Here is a 20,920-nt window from a genome sequence, read left to right as displayed (position 1 = left end):
TTCAATAGCCGCTTACAGGCAGTAGTCCATTTTTCTTGTTATTTGCCCTCCCGAGTTATACACAAAGCAGTGTGGATAAATAATACGGTCCTGTTGCTATTCTATACATCGAGTGAGAAACCAGATACAAACTTCCATAATGCGGGTGCCATCACATATGTGAATGGACACATCCTTTAAATGCACACAATATATACTAACTACTCTCCCAATTTACGGGCACATTAGTTAAAATACATATTATTGCATCGTGTGTCTAAACAGTTCAGATCGCACAGTTCTCAAAGAGGGAGGGGGCACTTTATTTAATTTTATGCCATTCGATAGACTCATTGAGGCCCACATGATCACTCCGTGTTTTGAAAATAAGGTTTTGTTCTTTATGGATCAGGATTTTGTTCTTCAAAACCGGATAAACATGGATCACGGTGGCCACATGCTGACTCCATCTGTTCTCCTCCTCTGGCCTCAGTGTGCCCAGCATTGCCAAGAGGGTTGCCAGGAAACTCTGTAACTTGAAGGTCTGAGGTCCTGGCCAGATGAGGAGGGCACCCACATTTGCCTGATCCACAGCAATGCCCTCCGATGAGACGATGTGTCCGAAATACTTGCTTCTCATCTGGCTAAACTGGCACTTGTCCACACTGACCTTTAGCCCTTGCTCGAGCAGGTGATTTTGAACCTTCATGAGCCTTCTTTTGTGTTCCTCAAGGTCCCTCTTGAACACAATGATGTCATCCAAGTACACCATTACCTCCAGGAGGTTCATGTTGCTGACAGTCTTTTCCATGAGGTGCTGGAAAGGTGCTGGTGTATGGAGATGCTCTGAGGCATATGGATGAACTCATAAAATCCTAAAGGACAGATGAAAGATGTCTTTTCATGATCTGCTGGTTATATCGGGGTCTGGTAATAGCCACCCCGCAAGTCCAGGACTGAACACCACCTGGGGCATGGTGTACTTATCCAGAATAGTGTGGGTGTTAAGTTGACAGTAGTCTATGCACATAGGTACATCCAAATTCTTCTTCCGAACGATGATGATGGGAGAATCGAAGGTGCTCCTGGACGCCTGGATAATTCCTGCCTGCAGAAAATCATTCAGATGGAGGTGTACTTCCTCCACATATCTAAGGGACAGGTGTTGCAACTCCTTGAAAAAAGAGTCATCAGACAACAGGATCCGGTATTCCACTCTGTGGGCCATGCTGATGTGCCAGGGGCTTGTGGAGAAGTCCTCGGCATGCAGGGCGAGCTGCTCACTTAACTGGTCCTTGTCTGTCTCTGAGATGGGAGAGTCTCCTAACTCCAAAATTTTGAGATACAACCCCTTTCTCGGATGGGCTGGGGCTACAGAAGCCATCAGGTGGAACTCTGCAATGATGGTGCATCCTGGTAAGTGGATGGTTCTTCTGGCCACAATAATGACCGGTACATTGATGTCTGCTGTACCAGCAAACCCACTATGCCAGAACCATCATTGTGGCGTGCGCTGCAATTGTGATCTGCCCAAAACTGGGTGGTGCCAACATCTCTAATGGGTCCATCAGGTGGAGATCAGAATCGGATCTCTCTCTGCAAGTATGCCTGTTGGCACATGCGGTGCATGGACAACATGCTGGCATATCGTGGTCCAGTCATCTCCCAACATATGCCTTCAGTGTGTCAAACTTTGAGGAATTAGTTCCGGTGTTGCAGGATCTTCAATCTGACTACTTCAGACCACAGCTAGGGTGTCGATAGGAGTGCTGACTCTTGGTCAGACACGTGGAAACTGCAGTCTGACCCGGATGTACCCCAGATATTTGCAAGGGTTGGGTAGGTTCATTCCAGCCATTCCAAGGGCTCCAATGGGATACGCACCGGTGTTCCTGTAGAACTGCTCATAGATGATGGTCACCTGTGGGTCGCTATCCAGAAGCACTTGTGCCTGTTGTCTCATGGCTGTTAGACCTAGAAGCCCATCAGGTATTGTCCATGATGTTCAGGTTCTGTGCTTGCTGTTAGTTTGAAGACAGGTGATCTTCTGCTTGGGTGGGCTAGCTAGTCTGGGTGGATGCAGGTTTGCAGATGACTTGGGCAGACTTGTTAGTTGTCTGTCCTCTGTGGCATTTCCCACCATTGCGTGTGTTGGAGTGCTAAGGCCTGGAACCTTGCCGTGACTCGGATATAATATGGTGGATTCATACACATATGGAAGGCGTAGCCCCTCTGTACACACCTGTGACAGAATTGCCAAGGCAGGAGCGATGCGGTAAACAGTTAGTTCACTTGGGGCTGCCATGGCTCTTGAGCGCACCAGAAGAGCTGGTCTTCTCTCCGGGATGGCACTGTATAGCCTCTTCCGTGCTCTGGTAGCCTGAATGTCATTACAGCAGGTGGCTTGGCCAGCACCCTCTGCAGCTGTACTGAGTTTCGGGCCCTTTAGGGACGTCCAAGCAATGGATGGGTTCACAGAATATCTTTGAGTCCAAATAACTGAACCAACTCAGAAAGATGGCAAAGTACTATCTTATTAACTATTATCTAAAACAGGGAGTTACAACGAACATCAACGGATGTACGCTCAATTTCTCTCAATGACTTTTTCACACAACATAGACTTTATACTAAAAATGCTTCACAGGTTACATCATACTATATCGATCCCAGAAACAGAAAGAGTTATAGCCTCACTTAAAACATCAAACTGCAAAGGCGACAACTGCCCTCCCCAGATAATCAAGGATGCGGCTAGGGACCTAACCCCTTTTATAACCAAATTGATCAACGCTTCCTTCTCCTCCAACACCTTACCAAGTAACCTCAAAGAATCTTGGGTCTTGCCTCTCCTCAAGAAGCAAACCCTTAACCCTGCTATTCCCACCAATTACAGGCCCATCACCACAGTGCCGTTCCTGTTAAAGATAATAGACAGAGTAGCATACCTGCAAATTCAGCAATATCTTGAAACTCACAAACTACTAGGCGCTCTTCAATCGGGCTTCAGACCACAGCACGGTACTGAGACAGCCCTAATCGATCTTAAAACCCAGATCAACGAGATTAACGACAAAGGGAACACCGCCATGCTACTCCTCCTCGACCTGTCGGCAGCGTTCGACCTGGTGGATCACGCAGTCCTGTGCGAACACCTGGCCTCAGCTGCCCTCTTCTTGAAAGAGGCCATAGCCTGGATCCAATCATTTTTGGACAATCGAACTATGAGGGTCTTCTCCACTCTAGCCTCAGCAGACCCCATCAAAATAACCTGCGGGGTACCCCAGGGCTCCTGGGTCTCCCCCACCCTCTACAACATCTTTACCACGCCTCTATTTGACAAGTTGGACAGACTGGGTGTCTCCTACACAAACTATGCAGATGACACCCAGATACTCATACCCCTTTCGGGCAACTTCCACTCAGATACGGCCCAGGTAAACAAAATATATCTCATCATTCAGGCATGGATGGCCACACATGGCTTATGCCTGAATGATGAGAAAACCGAAATCCTGCTCCTCAGATCCAACACCAATATAAAAAAACTCAGCCCCAACTATAAGGCCTTCAACATTGATGGCAACACCATCACAGTGGCCAAATCAGTGAAAACGTTTTCACCTAGATACAACCATGTCGCTAAAAAACCAAGTCAACTCTCTAGCATCCTCTACCGCCTACACATGCAAGCTATTCAGGGCAAGCAGAGCCTTCCTCACTCCTCTACATTACCCTGCGTCCTTCATCATGCCTTCCAAAGTATGCACCTCTCTGACCAGTTCATCAAACGGTTGTGGTTTCTGAGTTAGTTCTCTGAGTCGTAGCTGCAGAAGCAACAGTGGCAGCAATTTGGCTCTGTGCATGACATGTTGTAGCCTGATCAGGTTCAGGATGTTCCACTCAATCTCCTTCTGTTTAAAATCCAGCTGTAGAATCCAGTTGGTCCAGGCCAGATATTTTGAGAGTCACTCACCTTGTTGGAGACGGATCACACAGTATTTCACCATCAGCTCCACACCGAACATGGTGGCTTGAAACACTTCATCCAGCATGTACACGATGCCCTTTGCTGTGGGGTCTGGATGCATGGCACAAAACACTTGAAAAACTCTCAATGACACCTTTCTGGAGTTCTACAGTCATGTATCATCTAGTTTGTCTGGTCCTCCCAAAGTTGGTATTATACTTCACCCCTCGGAGTTGGTTTTTCCCTGGATAAGGGTCTCAGCTGGACATAGAGCCCATGCTCAGATTTTGTCATGATGGCTTCATGTAACACTTCCTAGAAGGCATCCAACATGGAGAAAGCAATTTGTTTGGCGTTTTTACACTCTGGTGTAGAACTGACGCATGCTCTAGACCCTGGTGAAATATGGGTGCTTACAAGCGCAGCTTGATGGCACCTATACTGCGTGCTGCAGGATGAATGGGCACACTGCTGGGCAGGGCAGGATTTGGACTAAGCATAGGTGGTGTTACTGCTCCACTAGCCTGCAACCCTGTCCATGTGGTCAATGCCCAGAGAGAATTTGACACTATAGGGTCTCCCCCATGTACGGTAATGGACAATGTGTCAAGGTCGACCTCCTAGCAGACCAGTATGCTTGTTCCTGAAAGGCCAGGGGCATTACCGAGGCATTTGGCATGGCTGGTGAGGGACTCTAGGGACTCTGTCAACCTGAGCACCTGATGTAGAGGTGTGCTACAAGGGATGTCACCTATGATAAAGCAATGGTCAGGATAGTGTATGGTCAGGTGATAGTTGTTTGAGGGGCAAGGTGTGAGATCTAAAATCCCCAGTTCCCTAATCAATTGTGAAGCAGATAAATGAACCCCTTCATCCTCCCCTAGTGAGTTGCTGTTAACATTTGTATGAACTGTTGGAAGAGCTTTTTTTTAGATCCAAACAAGAACAAGTTTGTTTTTCCAGAAGCAACATGTTGGTTCAAACATCCTCTAATAAAACATTGTGTAACCTAACCAATGATGGTAGCACCATATGAACTGCTCCCAGGAATGGAGGAGCAGGAACATACGTTGAGTGTGAATTAACTAAGAATGAAGGACTATTGTGAAGAGGGAAGTCAGAGGGATTCTTAGATCTCTTGCGGCCTGGAAACTGAATTTAAGCTACCTATTGTAAGTTCATACAGGTATGAATGATGGAAAATTCAAGAGAGGGCTGGAGTTTCATCATCTGTTTATACCATGCATGCAGATTGGGATGTAATGAGTGCCTAGCCAAAATAAGCATACATAATGTTTGTTCACCAGGAGTCACTGAAAAATAAGCCAAAATGTAATTTCAGGTTTAGCTGTAGAGTGAAGTTTCACCAGGGCATTGATGTCATTGTAAGGCAGAAACCCACAATTTGCACCAACTTGGTGCAAATCCATTCACAAGGGGACCATTCATTTGATTGTTTTTATATGGTTCCATTGTAGATTCTTTAACTAAACAGCTGAGAAAATTGCAGCTGTCCATAATAGTCATTTCAATGGCGAGGAGTAAAGCCATCTATATTAATGTCAGACGAGGCATCACAGGATAAGCAGTGGGAAACAAGCCCTCACAATAAAGGTAGGCAATGTCTTGAAGTACAAGCAGGTGGAGGCAGCTCGATAAACACCTCCCTCCATTCCACACTCACCATGATTCATTGGCAGTGAACCTCCAAGTCACACAGTGCCGCAATGCTTGCAGCCAGGTGGTTGATCGCTGTGCTCTGAGAGAACAGGCTGCGCTGTGTGTGAGCACGGACCTTCGCGCTGAAAGAAGACACATCAGCCAGGTTGTATAGTTGGCGTAGGACTACAAATTCCCATGCTCAGAAGTTCTGGTACCCATCCATTTAAGGCGCCAAATCCTGCCCATTGCTGTGACATGGCGTAACAATAACATTCCTCTCCTTTTTCATTAAACAATATATACACTCTACCCATTACTCTGATCTTGTTTTGGCCATATCAACATGTATAGTCACTCAGTTTGCCTGGGGGGCCTAGGTTCCACCCTCAAGTTGTACCTGCTGTGTGGTCGTAATGGTGTCTCATGCTGTTCACCCACTGCATCTCCGTCATCGTTGGTATCGGTGGGTGGATCAGCCACCGCTGCTTGGCCCTCTGGATTGGGTGCGGGCTCCATCACCTCCAACTATGGCTCATGATAATTGTTTCTTCATCTTCTTCAGTGTATGACACTTCTTTAGTGTCCCGGGAGGATAGCCCAGTGGCAATATGTTTGCCTTGGAAGCAAGACGACACGAAGCAACACATGTCCGCGCTTAGAAACCTCTGGGTATTTAAGCGTGTTATAAATATGCAACTAAGACAAAAATAACAATTATGCAACAAACAAACAATTCCTGTAACAGCGCCTCGATGCCCGCGGCCTGTGTGCGCTTTAAAAAAAATGCAAATTAAATGACTGGTTCTGTTTTTCTCTCTACATGGAATTGGGCACTTGTTTGAACCAAGGTACGTTCCTTGCTATTGTCTCGCTGCCCTGTCTGATTTATCATCATTCCCTTTCTCCGGGTTACAGTCCATGGTGTTGGGTCGTACTGGCTCACCAGTTTCCATTAGGTGGAATTACGTAAGACCAACACCTGATCGCCGACCTTGCTGCAAGATTTTTTAGCTCATCAGTTTGCACTCATCCGTTCGTTGGCCTCTACTCTCTTGGTGTGAGTTTGACATTAACCGATGTCTTTCATGCGTTTGCTGTGTTGATGTGGTATTGAGGAGTTCAAAATAGTGGTGTACATCAGCTCTGCTGGGGGTGCCTCTATTGAGACATGCAGTGTGAATCTGTAGTTATGCAGTAAACAATATAGCTTAAAGTTCCACAGGGTATTCTGTGTTTTTTCTCTGCGCAGTACCTTGTTTATCGTACTCATGAAATGCTCAGTGTCGCTGTTAGATTGCTGCCAATGTGTGGTGAAGTGGTGATGGTGGATGTGTGTTCACGAGGAGAGGAATTCGCGGACGGGCCCATTGGTAAGCACTCACCCTCTAGAACTTGTAAGACAAGATAGCTGCCCCATGTGAGGACAGGGGGTGCAGGATTCACTTACTCCGACACAACTCAATAACGAGGACTCTGTAGTTTGGCAAAGGGAAGTCTGTTTAATGATGCATACATCAAACAGGGAAACACATGGGAATCAGCTGTAGTGAGATCAATTAAACAGAGATTTTGATAGGCAATGTTCGTCATCATTGATGTCTAACTTTACAAAACTCGATATGCAATATAATTGGTTAGGAAAGGTAACTTAAATATAGGTGTTATATCTGTATATGATAATAGGGCATACGGATTGGATAACTCTTATCGGGTGGGCGTCTACGCCCATCCCTCTACATCATGCGTGATGGACTTCACTACAACTACGACATCCTATTGGTTACAATATCTATAGGACTTAAGATAACTTGGTCCATTGTGATTGGGCAGGTTATCCCCTAGACATAAATTTCCACTTTTAATTAGCAGCATGCAAAATGGGCACCCCTGTGCCAGGTGTCCCAAGTTTCACCCTGCCTCCCTTCCATCAATCAGTGTTTTATGGCGACGTTTCAATTAGTTGGCTAAGGATGGCCTCAAAACTGTAGTCTCTTAAGTTATGGCATCCTTGGGTCCTGGACGACATCAGGCGATGGTACACGTGTTAGTTCATCATGAATCTGCTTCAGTTTCCAGCTTTTAGTGCATTTAATTCTGTGTTGGCCTAGCCACCTGCATGGGCCCCCTTATCTTGACCTTCATGAGGCAGGCTGGTATGCTCTGAAGTTGGAGTCTTGTGAGCTGACGCTCTCCTCCCCTTCTCTGGTTGACCTCGATTTCCTAGGCATGAGACACTCTTTGTTGAGTTTCGATTCCGCTCCTTTTCTTGCCTTTGGCTGGGTTTCGAAACTTGGCCTGTCTGGCCTCTGGCAGCCTGGGTACCTTTCTACTTTTACAAAGTGGAGTCGCACTTTTATAATGAGCCTTATTGAGGTAGATATATGGTTGGCGCTTGCCACTCTATCTTCTACTAAGCATTGCAAGCAGTATCGATTTCTTAGCATCTTGCGTTTCAAGCCTATTTACACACGTTTAACAGGACGGTTGCTTCCATCTTGTCTCGTAACACTGTTTCCTCACATTGTAACATTATCTCCTCACTGTGCCTATTCCGTTCAATTTCATAGTTACTCGCACTGGCGTGTTATCTTCGATAGCTGCTTTTGTTCCTTCATGGATCTGTTCAGGCCCTTGTTTCATTTCCACTGGTCTTCCATTAGGGCTTTTGGGGTCTCTTCGTGGACCGTGTGTAGATACTCCTCATTTCGTATCAGTGGCTGGTATGGCTGTCTGATAGGGTACCGTGCTTCCCAGGGTTGTCTGGTTATGGGTGCTTCAACCGGTATGGATCTTCTGATGTATACTGGGCAGAGTCCCAGTGCAGCTCTTTGTAGGTTCATTTGCTCTTCATACGTCACATACCTTGGCGAGCGCGCTCCTGGTACCTCGAAATGAGGGGAAGGGGTGCAGGCCATGTCTGGGACCTCCTCTACACTCCCCCCTCTGGTCGGTTGATCGACCACTTCTGAAATCTCGTTTGCATTCATTGCTTTTGCTTCTTCAGTGTCATGCTTATCGTCCTCTGTGTTGGTACATGATGGTGTGAATGTGTGAGCCTTTGGAGTGCATATTTTTATCACTCCCTTCAAACTCGCTGCTGTCTTCACATGTTCGTCTTTGCTCCATGTCATTTGCTGACATTGTCCATTTGGGCTGCAGTAGATCCATCTTCCTTCATACCTTCTTCGTTTCTTAGGGTATTTGAACTTTTTTCCCTCTGGTGCAAATTTGCTGGCTTTCACAAAGTCTCTTATTTCTTCATTGGTCAGGTCTCTGGGCTTCCATCCTGGTTTGAAATCAATGTTTGTGTAATGATTATCTTGATAACACAGAATCCTAGCAATATCATTGCTAGCAGAGCTCCCGGAAACTTGAATATATCTGCCATCCATTGTGGATCCCATGAGAATAGGTCTCCAAACCAGCTGTCATTGTCTACTTCGTCACTTTCATCGATCATCTGGTTTTCAGGCTTGTCAGCATGTTTATGGCCTCTGTTGGGGTTCTGTTTTCTTCATCGTGTGATGGTACAAATGTGCAAAATGATTCTCTGATTTTTGCAAAAACACCTCCATCCATTGCTGTGGTCATGTCAAGCACATATCTGTTTTGGAGGGTCATCAGTCTGACTGCTCTCAGCTCTTCTTTGATCGCGTTGAATCCTTTTATAGTGGTATTGATGGTCTGCAATAACGCCCATCTGGTTATCTGTAACCATTTAGCATTCACTCCAACTTGGATGTGGGGCAGGAGTAGTGTTGTGAATACTGTTGAGGTGAGGCTGAACAGCCTATGTTCGTACGGGATTGCATGGAATGCCTCTTCTGATTTGGGGGAAAAGTAATTTTCCCTCTTCATCCTGGATATCAGTTCCACAGATCTTCTTCTTCTTAGATGAGCATCTGCTTTTGGGAAACTGTCCAACTTCATGTCATTCTTAGGGAACACTAGTGCGGCAACACGGACGTTCACTCGTGTGCATATGCCTCCCCAGTTTTTCGGCAGCCTTATGTATGCCTTGGATCCACACGCCCAGCAATGGTCCATAATAACTGTGGTTCTTTGTGTCATTCCTGGAGCTTTAAAGATTCGTCCGCAGTTTTGATTCTCTCCCATATTCCTTGTGCCATTGTTTCTGAAGGATAGTTTTGGGCGCTCCAGTGGCACTATCTGTAGGGGTCCCCCTCTATCTTCGACCCATGTTAGTAACTTTACTAGCTTTGGCCACAGAGGTTTGCATAACCTCTGTGAATTCTCTATTGCTTACTTGCAGGCTCCAATGACCATCCACGCTCGGCAGATTACTACTGAAGGGAAGCGCCCCCAATTCAGCACGATCCTCCCCGCAATGAGAGACAATAAGGGACTCTCCCGTAGTGGGAATAAGACCAAGACAGAGTGCGGGTGAGCGTAAGTGGGAGTTTATCCAAGAATAAGGCATGCAAAGAACTCTGCAACCTACGAGAGCGCTCTGCCTGACAATAGCAAAGACAGGCGTATTTCTAATACAAAAAACGTCATCAACACCTAAACACTATAGGGGGCACAAGTCAATAGGGATTGGGTGGCGTCGACTAACTATAGGTGTTGCTGCAGCGGGGTTGGTCTTGGCGGGACGGCGTCACTGGTCAGCCTCGTGGGTTGGGTTGGGCCTGGCAGGCCGGCTTGAGGTCATCCGTGCGGTGTTGATGTGCTGGGGCAGCCTGTGACAATGACGAATACCTTTCCTGTCTCATTTGCCCTAGGCCATGCACACTGCAGTTATTCAGAAAATGACATTTAAGTTCATTAATAAATCGCTTCAACAGCTTATCTTATAAAATAAACACAACACATGAGGAATGCACCTCGTGAGAGGTCTGGTGGTTGTCGGTTGGGGTGAGATTTACCTGTGTCCTATTGACCGGTATTTTAGGTCGCGGGACGGGGCTCTGGGGCCTGGGCCGAATGATACATGTCTGTCTGCTGCGTTAGAAGTTATTATATAGATGGGTCTCTGTGTCTTGTCCCAATGATGGGGGTCGTCCTTACACGGGGTCAGGATTCTTGGGGGGTTCGTGGGATTTATGAGAGGGTGCTGGTAGATCAGTGGGTTCATCCGTGGGTTTATTACCGTGCTGTAAATAACACAGGTGGCGGGCTGTGGCCTTGGTTGCGGCGCCGGGGCCTCTGACTCTCTGAAGTAACGCCAGCTTGGTTGGGGGAGGTGAGGGAGCGCGGCACAAGTCTTAGCTTTTTTATCTGGCAGGCTTGGTGGGGTGGGAGAGGGAATGGCCTTGCATATATCCACAAAGGTATTTTCCTCGTGCGTTGCTGATCAGTGGGTGCAGAAGTTCTATACTGTTCTGCCTTATTTTGACGTTATTTAGACACATATATATATACTTCAATTTCGTTACACATTTCTTTAATACAGTCGGTTCCAGTACCTTTTCATTACCTAACATTATATTCACTACATTGTGTGCGTATTGTATGTACATTAGACGTTATACGAGGGATATCTAGGTTATGGCCTACAGAGATTGATGCTCGCCGCTTTGGGTGAATTAAAAAACATATATAAGTTCAAGTTTCTACATACTATTGAAAAACACTTTTACAGATAGAGGTTACACGTTTGGTCAACATCTTTCTCCGTGGTTATAGCAGCATTAGTCCAGACCTGGAGGGATATCATATAACGTTACATTTTTATGGCTTATTCACATTTTAAACAGAGGTAGTTCATTAATACCAATACTTGAATTGTTTTCTACCTTCTTCAGATAGTGATGCTTCAGCTTTTTTCCTCGCTACCCCGGCCTTGCGGTCCGGGTCATACGGGGTGCAATATCACATTGTTACTAATATAATGTTGCCGTGTTGGCATCTCGGGTTTAGCTCATCTCCGACTTTCTCATGGGAACGCACTCGCAGCGGATCTGTCAGGGCTGCTGAGGCGACAGAGATGCATGAAAGGCCCTCCAAAGGTGGGGGCCTCGTTACAGTGTGCTGAACTCACACCATGTTTGCTAGGCAAGATGGCGTCTAGGCCTAACTTAATTTTTGGTAAATGCAAAGACGGGGTGCGTGTGGGCAATGTCGTCGGCGGGTGAACCCCCCTCCACCTGGGCCCGGGTGGCATGAGGGTGCGCCCACCGAGCCATGGTCCCCACCTGGGGAGGGAGCTGTAGGTGAGGAGGGCCTCGTGGCCATTCCTCCCCTACATTTCCCCCCTTTCGTTACTTAAAGTAACGAATTTCTTTAGCTCTTCCAATCTTCTACATTCTTGTTCCTCTAACACTGCACCATCCCATGCAGGGGTTCCTTTTATAGGCATCCATGCTCTGCACACCCCCCTTAAGCTCTCACCTCTCCTAGCATACTCGTCTGGTGTACATGTTAAATATATACAGTCGCCAGTTTCTTCCAGATCTACCCAGACCTCCTCATACCATTCCAGTTCTACGTCTCGTGGTTCTTTAATAGTGGTGTGCCATAGCTTATCTACTATGTACTTATCACGGCACATAGGCACTAACTGGTACCTGGGGGTGTTGTCTGCTCCTGTCTGCACATGTACTTCTTGTGTTGCTTTAATTGTACCACCGGAGTTGCCCATTGTCACCATCATCATTGCACCGTTAGGAACTGCATTAGCACAACATCGGAGGCCCACCTGGCACAGGCAGAACATCACAAGGATGATCACCACTATTGGTATCAGGAACTTCATTGTCACTCCAAGCCATGAGGGAACCCAAGAGAAGATATTGTCGAACCACGAGCTATCCTCAGCTCCACCTTCCATTTTCATCTTCTCGCCCAGGTTATGTACTGCTTCAATAACGTGGGACAGGGACCCATTTTCTGCGTCTTCGGAAGGTACGAACGTGCAGCACGCACTTCCTATTTTTCGGCAAACACCTCCATCGATTGCTGTTAACAGGTCTAGAACATACCTGTTCTGCATGGTCATTAATCGCAGAGCTCGTAGTTCCACCTTTATTATGTTGAACCCTTCTTCAGTGTCATTGGCCAACTGGATCAGTTCCCACCGTGTGATCTGGAGCCATTTTGCATTTGCTCTTGCTTGGACACTTGATACTAGCGAAGCAAAGAATGTTTCCACGGAGCTGAACAGGCGATACTTGTCTGGGATCTGTGCCAATAAATCAGATGATGCTTGTGATATGTAGTTCGAGGCTCGCTTGTTCCTTGAGAGCTCTTCTCCTTTCCCTCCGGAGGACAGGACATAAAGGTGCGCTTGTGTAGTTGGAGAAGCTGCATTCTGGTTCAAGCCTCCTTTCATCATGTTACTTCTGTCAATATGGCTTTCTGGAATCACCATTAGTGTTGAATGCAAAGTGGCCATTGAGCAGCTACCACTCCATGATTGGGGAAGGTGCAGGTACGCCTTGTTTCCGCATACCCAGTAGGTGTCCATTAGTGCTGCTGTTCCTTTTTTCATATCTGGGATGGTGAGAGTTTTGTTACAGTTCTTGTTCGTTCCCATTGCCATTTTTCCTTCTCCCTTGAAACATAGTTCGTTTTGTATTTCACTTTGTAGCTTGAAGGGTTTCTCCATCGCTGTTACCCATGTTAGTTTAGGGATGTGTTCTTTCCATATTGGCAAGCACGTTCTTTCCATCCACCGCAACTTTTCCGGTTGGACACCTTTCAGTGCTTCTGCCTTGCACAGCACTTCTTCGTCTTTCCATTTGTTTTCGGAAAACAGTGTCCCTTGTATTGCAAAGAAAGGTTCTTTAAGACAGATCACTCCAGACGCTTGCGAATAGCACGTTTTGTTGTTCTGTAGCATTCTGAAAGAGACATCGTGTGCTTGAAAAGTGTTCTTTATTCTACACAGCGTGAGATGAAGGAGACATTGGGCATCCACAATGGGCAATTCTCGTGGCAACAATACTTTAGGTGTGCCTGATGCATGGGGGATAAGTGAGCAGACATAACAGCTCTCATTGGTTGTCTGTTTGGCTGTTGTGCTCATATCTGCATACCATTTATTTGCTTGGTGAGGGTGTCGTGGGTCTTCCATTTTGTCTAACCCTAGCCCATAATACTCATCATACCCTTTTCCACCAGTCTCTCTTCTCCGCCTACTTTTCTCCCTTCTTCTGTACCTTCTCGTTATAGTAGGTGAAGAACCAGGCCCCCCTTCCTCCCTCCCACCCCCCTTTTCTAATTCTTCATATAGGGACTTGTGTTCTGTCATCATAATCACTTTTCCATCCTCCTTAATAAACAAGAGATCGTTGTTTGAAATTGGGGCGGGAGGGATCGTGTGGTTGTTGTATGTTCCAGGTTGGGACATTGTGTCATTATTTACATTTTTGGTTCTCGATTGTGAGAGGACAGCAGTGGGTGGTGTAGTATAGTATCCCCACACAAAGTGTGATCCATCCCAGATCAAGAAATCACCTTCTTTGATACCTACAGTCGGAATTGTTTTCGTTCCAGGGGCAAGGGTGGTGTTGTTCCCCCCTCCCCCCTCGTTCATCTCGGTAGAGATGAACGCTATAATCCATTGTAACACCAGACAAAACATTGAGATGAAGAACACGATAGCACATATTGATAAACCACATTCAAATGAATATGTTAATCTAGCCACTAACATTTCTCTAAATCTAACATATCTATTAGTTGCAGGCTGCCCATTCGATGCCATGATAAATCCTGTTTGAGACACAAGAGTTCATTAAATACAAACATGTAAGCATTTCCACGTTGTAACGTTTCGGTGATAAAATATAGGGTTGGGTGAGGGAGGGGGTGTGTTGACAGACAAGGTAGCCTTTCAATCATCATTATTCGTACCTTACTATATATATATATAAATAATAAAAAACATGACATTTTAAAAACAACAATAATAAAAAACATCTTAAAGAGCACAGGAGAGGAAAAAAGAACCCCACGCAAAACTTTCAAAAATTGTAATAAAAAGAAAATTTACATATACATATGTACATGTTTTAGTCCAGGACATTTGTTGCGCGCTAATTGTGTTCACTGTTCATCTCATAAAGCACACAAAATTCCAATCATTCATTCCGCACAACTTCATCGTCCGCTGTTGCCTGTGCCTCGTCCTGCACCTCACTCTCCGCAGCGCTGTAAGCTTTACGTACGTCTGTCAAATGCACCCAATATCGCAGGCCCTTAACCTTTACTGCTGTAGGCGTGCAAAACACTACCTCATAGGGGCCATGGAAACGTGGTGCGTTCCACCTCCGCACAAAACTTCTAACATATATAAGGTCACCAGGCATTAGCTGTAGTGGTTTTTCAGGCAACCTGTTTGGTTCAGTCGCGTTCCCCTCCTCTCTTGTCGAGGGGGGGGCTAGTTGCTTTGCAATTACGCGCGCTACCCGTGTCAGTTTTCGCAGATATTCTGTGAACTCCTCCCCCAATATAGCTGCGCTTCTGTGTGCATCAGAACGCTCACGGAGAGGCGAATGCGCTGTATGCATTCTTCTTCCCGTGACGATCTCGTGCGGGGACAAATGGTGATCCTTACTTGGCTGGTTTCGTAGTTCAAACAAGGCCAAAGGCAGGCAGTACATCCAAGTCTTTTTAAGGGAAAAACAAAGTTTTGATAATCTGCTTTTTAACAGGCCATTTATCTTTTCCACGACGCCATTACTTTGAGGATGATAAATCGAACATAATTTGTGCTTTATTCCCAATAATGTAGTCACTTCTTTAAATAATTCATTAACAAAATGCGTCCCGTTATCTGAGCGAATAACGTCGCAAATTCCCCAGCGCGGAAACACTTCCCGCACTAGGAACTTCGCGGCGCCCTTCGCGTCAGGGCGGGCACATGGGCCTGCCTCCACCCACCTCGAAAATGGACATACAACCACAATCATGTATCGAGCCCCGTTACACCTTTCTCCCATGTCTACATAATCAATGTGGAGCTCTCTGAATGGGCCACTTGGTTTTGGTATCGTACCCCTTAGTGTACGCAATGTCATACCTGAGTTGTAAATTTGACATGTCGTGCATTCTAGGGCTAACCTTGTGACGTGTTCCTGGAGGCAAGGTGCAAACCAATCTTCTTGTATCTCTGCCATTATGTGTTTCTTTGTGTTGTGTGCAGGAAAGTGTAGTTGTTGAAATGCTATTTCTAACAGCGTAATTGGCATTACCACTTTTCCTGAACTTTCTTGTCGCCACAATAAATCAGTCGGTGATTTGCTGCATCCTCTCTTAGTCCACAGCAATTTTTCCTCTGCACTAGCTCCCTCTTGCAGCTCTATTATCTCCTGTGTGGACATCATGTTGTATCCTGTGGGGACCTCTTGGCTTGCTGTGTGGTGCAACATGTACTCTCCTATTTCACCTTTTTGTAGATATGAAGCTGCTTTGGCAGCGGCGTCTGCTGCCGCGTTCCCCAAAGATACAAAATCTGTATTGGTGGTATGAGCTTGACATTTTACGATGGCCACTGCCGTGGGGTCTTGCAGGGCCTCAATCAGTTCTTTCAATAATTCTGCATGCTGGACTGGCGTTCCGTCTGCTCGTCGGAACCCTCTCCGCCCCCACCGGGCCAACCCACCGTGAACTGTTGTTGTCATGTATGCTGAGTCTGTATATATGGTCACTGCGCACCCCTTGGCGGCATGCAATGCTTCTATTAGCGCTATTAGTTCTGCTGCTTGCGCTGAATAGTGTGATGGGAGGCGGTGTTGTACTAGTATCTCATATTCATCTTCCTCTAATCGTACCACTGCCATACCCACATGCTTTTCTCCTGTCTCCATGTCGATTGATGCTGACCCGTCCACAAAATACACCTCACCCTCGGTCAGGGCATTTTCAAAAATCACTGGATCCTTACTTTCGTCACCTGTGTACGTGGCGCAGTTGTGGTTTTGCATGTCCTCTACGGTGCATGCCTCTGTGATGAATGTGGCTGGGTTCACTGTTTTACATCTTACTATATGGATGTTAGCGCTGGACAATATTATCTCATATGCTGTGGCGCGTTGTGTTGTCAATGTGCTCTTTGTTCGCTCTAATATTGCAAAAAGTGAGTGTTCCACAAACAGTGTCACCGGGCAGCCCATCACTATCGTGGCACTTTTTTCAATTGCGAACGCGGCTGCAGCTAGGGATTGCTCGCACGCGAAATGACCTTGCATTACTGCGTCTAGGGTGCCGCTATAGTAAGCGAGTGGTTTGTGCCCTAAAGATGTTTTCTGTGTCAGTACTGCTGTCATCAATGTTCCTTTGCAGTGTGAAAATAAGAAGAATTCGCGCCCATAATCTGGGTTTGCTAGTACTGGAGCGCTTGATATCAGCTCTTTTAGTGAGTTAAATGCTGTGTTCATCTCCTCTGTCCATTCTATGTGTTTGTGTTCTTGTTGTGCTTCTTTCAGTGCCTGTAGCAGGGGCCTTGTGTACGCCGCATAGTCCAATATCCATGCTCGGCAATAGTTACACATACCCAGAAATTTCTGCATCTCTTTTACTTTTTTGGGCTCCCCAATTGTTCTAATCGCCTGTGCCCTGTCTGGTATAATTCGCTTGCCATCCTTTGATATCAACTGACCCAAGTATAGGACCTCTGTCAGACAGTATTGTAACTTCCCCTTGTCCACCTTGTACCCCTTATTTGCCAATAATGTCAAGAGTGTTATCGAGTCCTGTCTGCACTCTTCCTCAGCCTGTGCACAAACCAATAAATCATCAACGTACTGAATCACTGTGCTTTCTACAGACAAATTCCCCAGATCTTCATGTAGTACCCTGTTAAATATGCTTGGGCTCTCGCAATATCCTTGTGGTAGTCTGCAGTGTTCGAACCTCCTTCCTCCCAATGTAAATGCTGTCAAGTACCTGCTCTCTTCTGCTAAGGGAATCGAAAAAAATGCATTTTTTAAGTCAATTACTGTGAAGTGTGATGCTATTTTTGGAATGTTGCACAGTATTGTCGCCGGGTTCGGGACTAAAGGGAACTCCTTCATTACCACATCGTTCAGTGGGCGTAAATCTTGTATCATCCTCCATGAACCCCCCTTCGCTTTTTTGATTGGGTAAATGCATGTGTTGCATGGGGAGTTTGAGGGCACGATTATACCCTGTGCTAGCAGTGCTTCTATTGTCTCTCTGATCCCTTCTTCTGCTTCTCGCGACAGTGGATATTGTTTCACCCGGGGTAGTATTGCTCCCTGTTTTATTTTTATCACCACAGGCTGAACTTCATGCAGCAACCCTACATCGTGGGGGCCATTAGTCCATAAGTTAGTGGGTACTGACCTCATGTCTTCATCAAAAAATGTGTGCGGTGCTCCTACTACCGCCATTAGTTCAACCTTAGTTTGTCTGGCTGTAACTACAATGTCGCAGGGCATTGCCAGTTCCATCACTACTTCACCATCTCCCTCAGTGTCAGAAAATAGCTCCTCGTCCGAGAGCTCTCTCAGCGGGATATTTGCATTTGTACACAATACTGTCCGCCACTCACACCCTTCCATGTCAATACCAATCACACATATTCTGTTTGCTGATACATGTATTGCATGCAAATCCAACGATAGTACTGCCCCAAGAGCAGTGTCAGGGCTTGCTATGGGACGAAAAAGGAATTCTGCTGGGATCCTCCACTCCACCCTTTTTAGTTCTGGTACTATGAGAGCCAATGTTCTCATACCTTCAACAAACATCTCCTCATTTCTTGGTACCCCTCTGATCTCTTTCATGATTGTGTGGCCGTGTATTACTGCTAATATACGGAGGGGGCATATGCCTGGCGTTGAACATACGATACCGCTCCCTGTGAATGATATTGTCATGTTTAGTTTGCTCAAGAGATCTCTCCCCAGTAAGTTGATGGGAGAGTTTTCATAGTACAGTAAGGGTGCTTTCACTGTTTTACCCCCCACTGTCACATCCAATACCTCTGTGTAAGGAACTTCAATTACAGCCCCAGAGAACCCCTGCGTCTCTAACGTTCTATTAGATAACGGGAACCGGCCCTCTCTAATGCATGATTTCTCCGCTCCCGAATCCACCATGAATATGAATTGCCTGTCTCCTATCTGCGCTCCTATCAATGGTTCCTCTGATGCATTGTGGGTCGTAGACAGTACTGGACACGCAAGTGCTCTCTGTGGGCTGTCCTATGCGGGGTGTCTCATTGCCCCCCCTTGATCGAAAATGTTCCCCGAATCTACTGACACTCCACTGTAAGGTGCGGGGGCGGGTGCCCCATTAGCTACTGTGGCGAAAGTGTTACCAGGCGTGTAGTGCACATTGTCATTATTCTGTGGGCTGGTTTGTGTTCGGTACTGATGTCCGTGTAGTTGTGCGTTACTCCTTTGTACTACATTGTCTGGTTGCTGGTATTGTCCCATGGGGAGGCCGTAGGGGCTTCCTGGATGGGGGTGTCCGTACTGTTCTATCTCTTGGAAACCGTTGTTTTGTCTGCTCCTACATTCCCTTGAGTAATGCCCCCATCTCCCACAATTCCAACAGCTCCCCTGTGGACCTCTGGGACCCTGCCACCCATTTCCTCCCATTCCTCCATACCCTTGTCCTCCTCTTCGACCCCTGTACCCACCTCTTCCTCCTCTTGGGGCCCACTCTTGCCACGTTGGACCTCCGTTCTGCTCCTGCTCTGTCCACTGTCGTTGCCCTTGTCCTGCCCAATTCGCTGCTATTCTTCCTTGTATTGCTATTTGCCCCTCCTCTCCTTCCTCTCCCTCCCGTATGAGTGGGAGTCCCGCTACCGCTGCTGCGACCTTCACCAATTTTGATTGCACCAACTTCGCCTCATCCGCCAACCTTTTCTGTGCTACTTCCCTCTCTCTTTCTTTGATCCGTTTACAATGGTGTACTATTATGCTTTGGATCTCCGGCCAGCCTTTTGCCTCAACACCTGCTATTTTATCTAGTGCCTTTTGCACTTCCTTTGGGAGCCCTCTCTTAATGATGAAGTAAAATAGAGACGTGGATTGGTGCCAGGGCGTACCCGTTTCCGCTCTCCACATCTCCTGCACCCGGAGAATGTAATCCATAGCGTCCTCCCCGTCATTCATGGTACATTGCATTACTGACTGCAAATCAGGGGTATCTGGGAAGGTTTCCCGCAGTGCGTCCCACACCCTTGCTCGCACGGTGTTAAAAGAAGCCCCATCATGGCGATCACACTCTAAAGTTACAGCTGGAAAACCCGCTTTAGCCCACACTCTGTCTGCCTGATCCCCTACTGCGGACACTAGTAGGCTTTTCACATCGCCTACTGCCAGCGGTATACCAGCGGTATGTTTCTCAAATGCATATATCCACTTGCTTGCCCCTCCTGACAGCTGTGGTAGTAATTTCATTAAATTAGCCTTGTCCATCTGAGCCCACGGTATATAGTTTGGCCTCCCGCCCCCCCTATGGAGTAATGGGAGTTGTAATTTCCCTTTTGCCGTTGCAGCTTCCTTTTCCTTAGTCACTGCTGACTCTAATGACGCCATCTTCCCCACCCTATTTCTTAGTCGTCCCATCCATTCATCTTCTATAGTCCCCAGTGAACATGCACCATCTAGCTCCTCGCCGTCTCCTCCTACTGCCATGCTCAATCTATCACTTTCATCCCCCCCTCCTCTGACATCACATAACAAATCCTCTCTGATCCCTCTCTCTCGCGAGACATCACCAATGCTTCCTTCTGCTGTCCCTACTTCTATTATCCTGGTCGGTTCTTCCTCAATTCTGAACAGTATTTCCCCCTTTTTCCATCCTTCCTCAATTTGTCTACTTTCGCTCGACGCTCTAGACGTGCGCCCAGATTGCGTGGGGGCGCATGCTGTGCGTTCACATATGTCTTTTATTCTTGAGAGTTCATCTCTTGCCACTGTAAGCCTCGACTCTAAGTCACTCGTTAACTTCTCTATGTCCACCCTCTGTGTGCCTCCGGGCCCAGGTGGAGGGGGGTTCACCCGCCGACGACATTGCCCACACGCACCCCGTCTTTGCATTTACCAAAAATTAAGTTAGGCCTAGACGCCATCTTGCCTAGCAAACATGGTGTGAGTTCAGCACACTGTAACGAGGCCCCCACCTTTGGAGGGCCTTTCATGCATCTCTGTCGCCTCAGCAGCCCTGACAGATCCGCTGCGAGTGCGTTCCCATGAGAAAGTCGGAGATGAGCTAAACCCGAGATGCCAACACGGCAACATTATATTAGTAACAATGTGATATTGCACCCCGTATGACCCGGACCGCAAGGCCGGGGTAGCGAGGAAAAAAGCTGAAGCATCACTATCTGAAGAATGTAGAAAACAATTTATCCAAGAATAAGGC

At 46.7% G+C, this 20,920-nt stretch overlaps 1 protein-coding gene across 2 annotated transcripts in view; it reads right to left on the bottom strand.

The window, feature by feature from the left end:
- Window positions 1-10,014: 10,014 nt before the first annotated feature.
- Window positions 10,015-20,920, bottom strand: part of LOC138516014 (uncharacterized) — a 536,325-nt gene continuing 525,419 nt past the window's right edge. For both annotated transcript variants that reach the window (XM_069630815.1, XM_069630816.1), the window contains one exon: window positions 10,015-14,290. In XM_069630815.1, coding sequence (XP_069486916.1) covers window positions 11,817-14,290 — 2,474 coding nt within the window. In that variant the 3' untranslated portion in view covers window positions 10,015-11,816. The remainder of the gene's footprint in view (window positions 14,291-20,920) is intronic.

Source organism: Ambystoma mexicanum, chromosome 6q (genome assembly GCF_040938575.1).
Source record: "Ambystoma mexicanum isolate Mex_15411 chromosome 6q, UKY_AmexF1_1, whole genome shotgun sequence".
Taxonomy (NCBI): domain Eukaryota; kingdom Metazoa; phylum Chordata; class Amphibia; order Caudata; family Ambystomatidae; genus Ambystoma; species Ambystoma mexicanum.
This window is presented reverse-complemented; position numbering and strand designations above follow the sequence as displayed.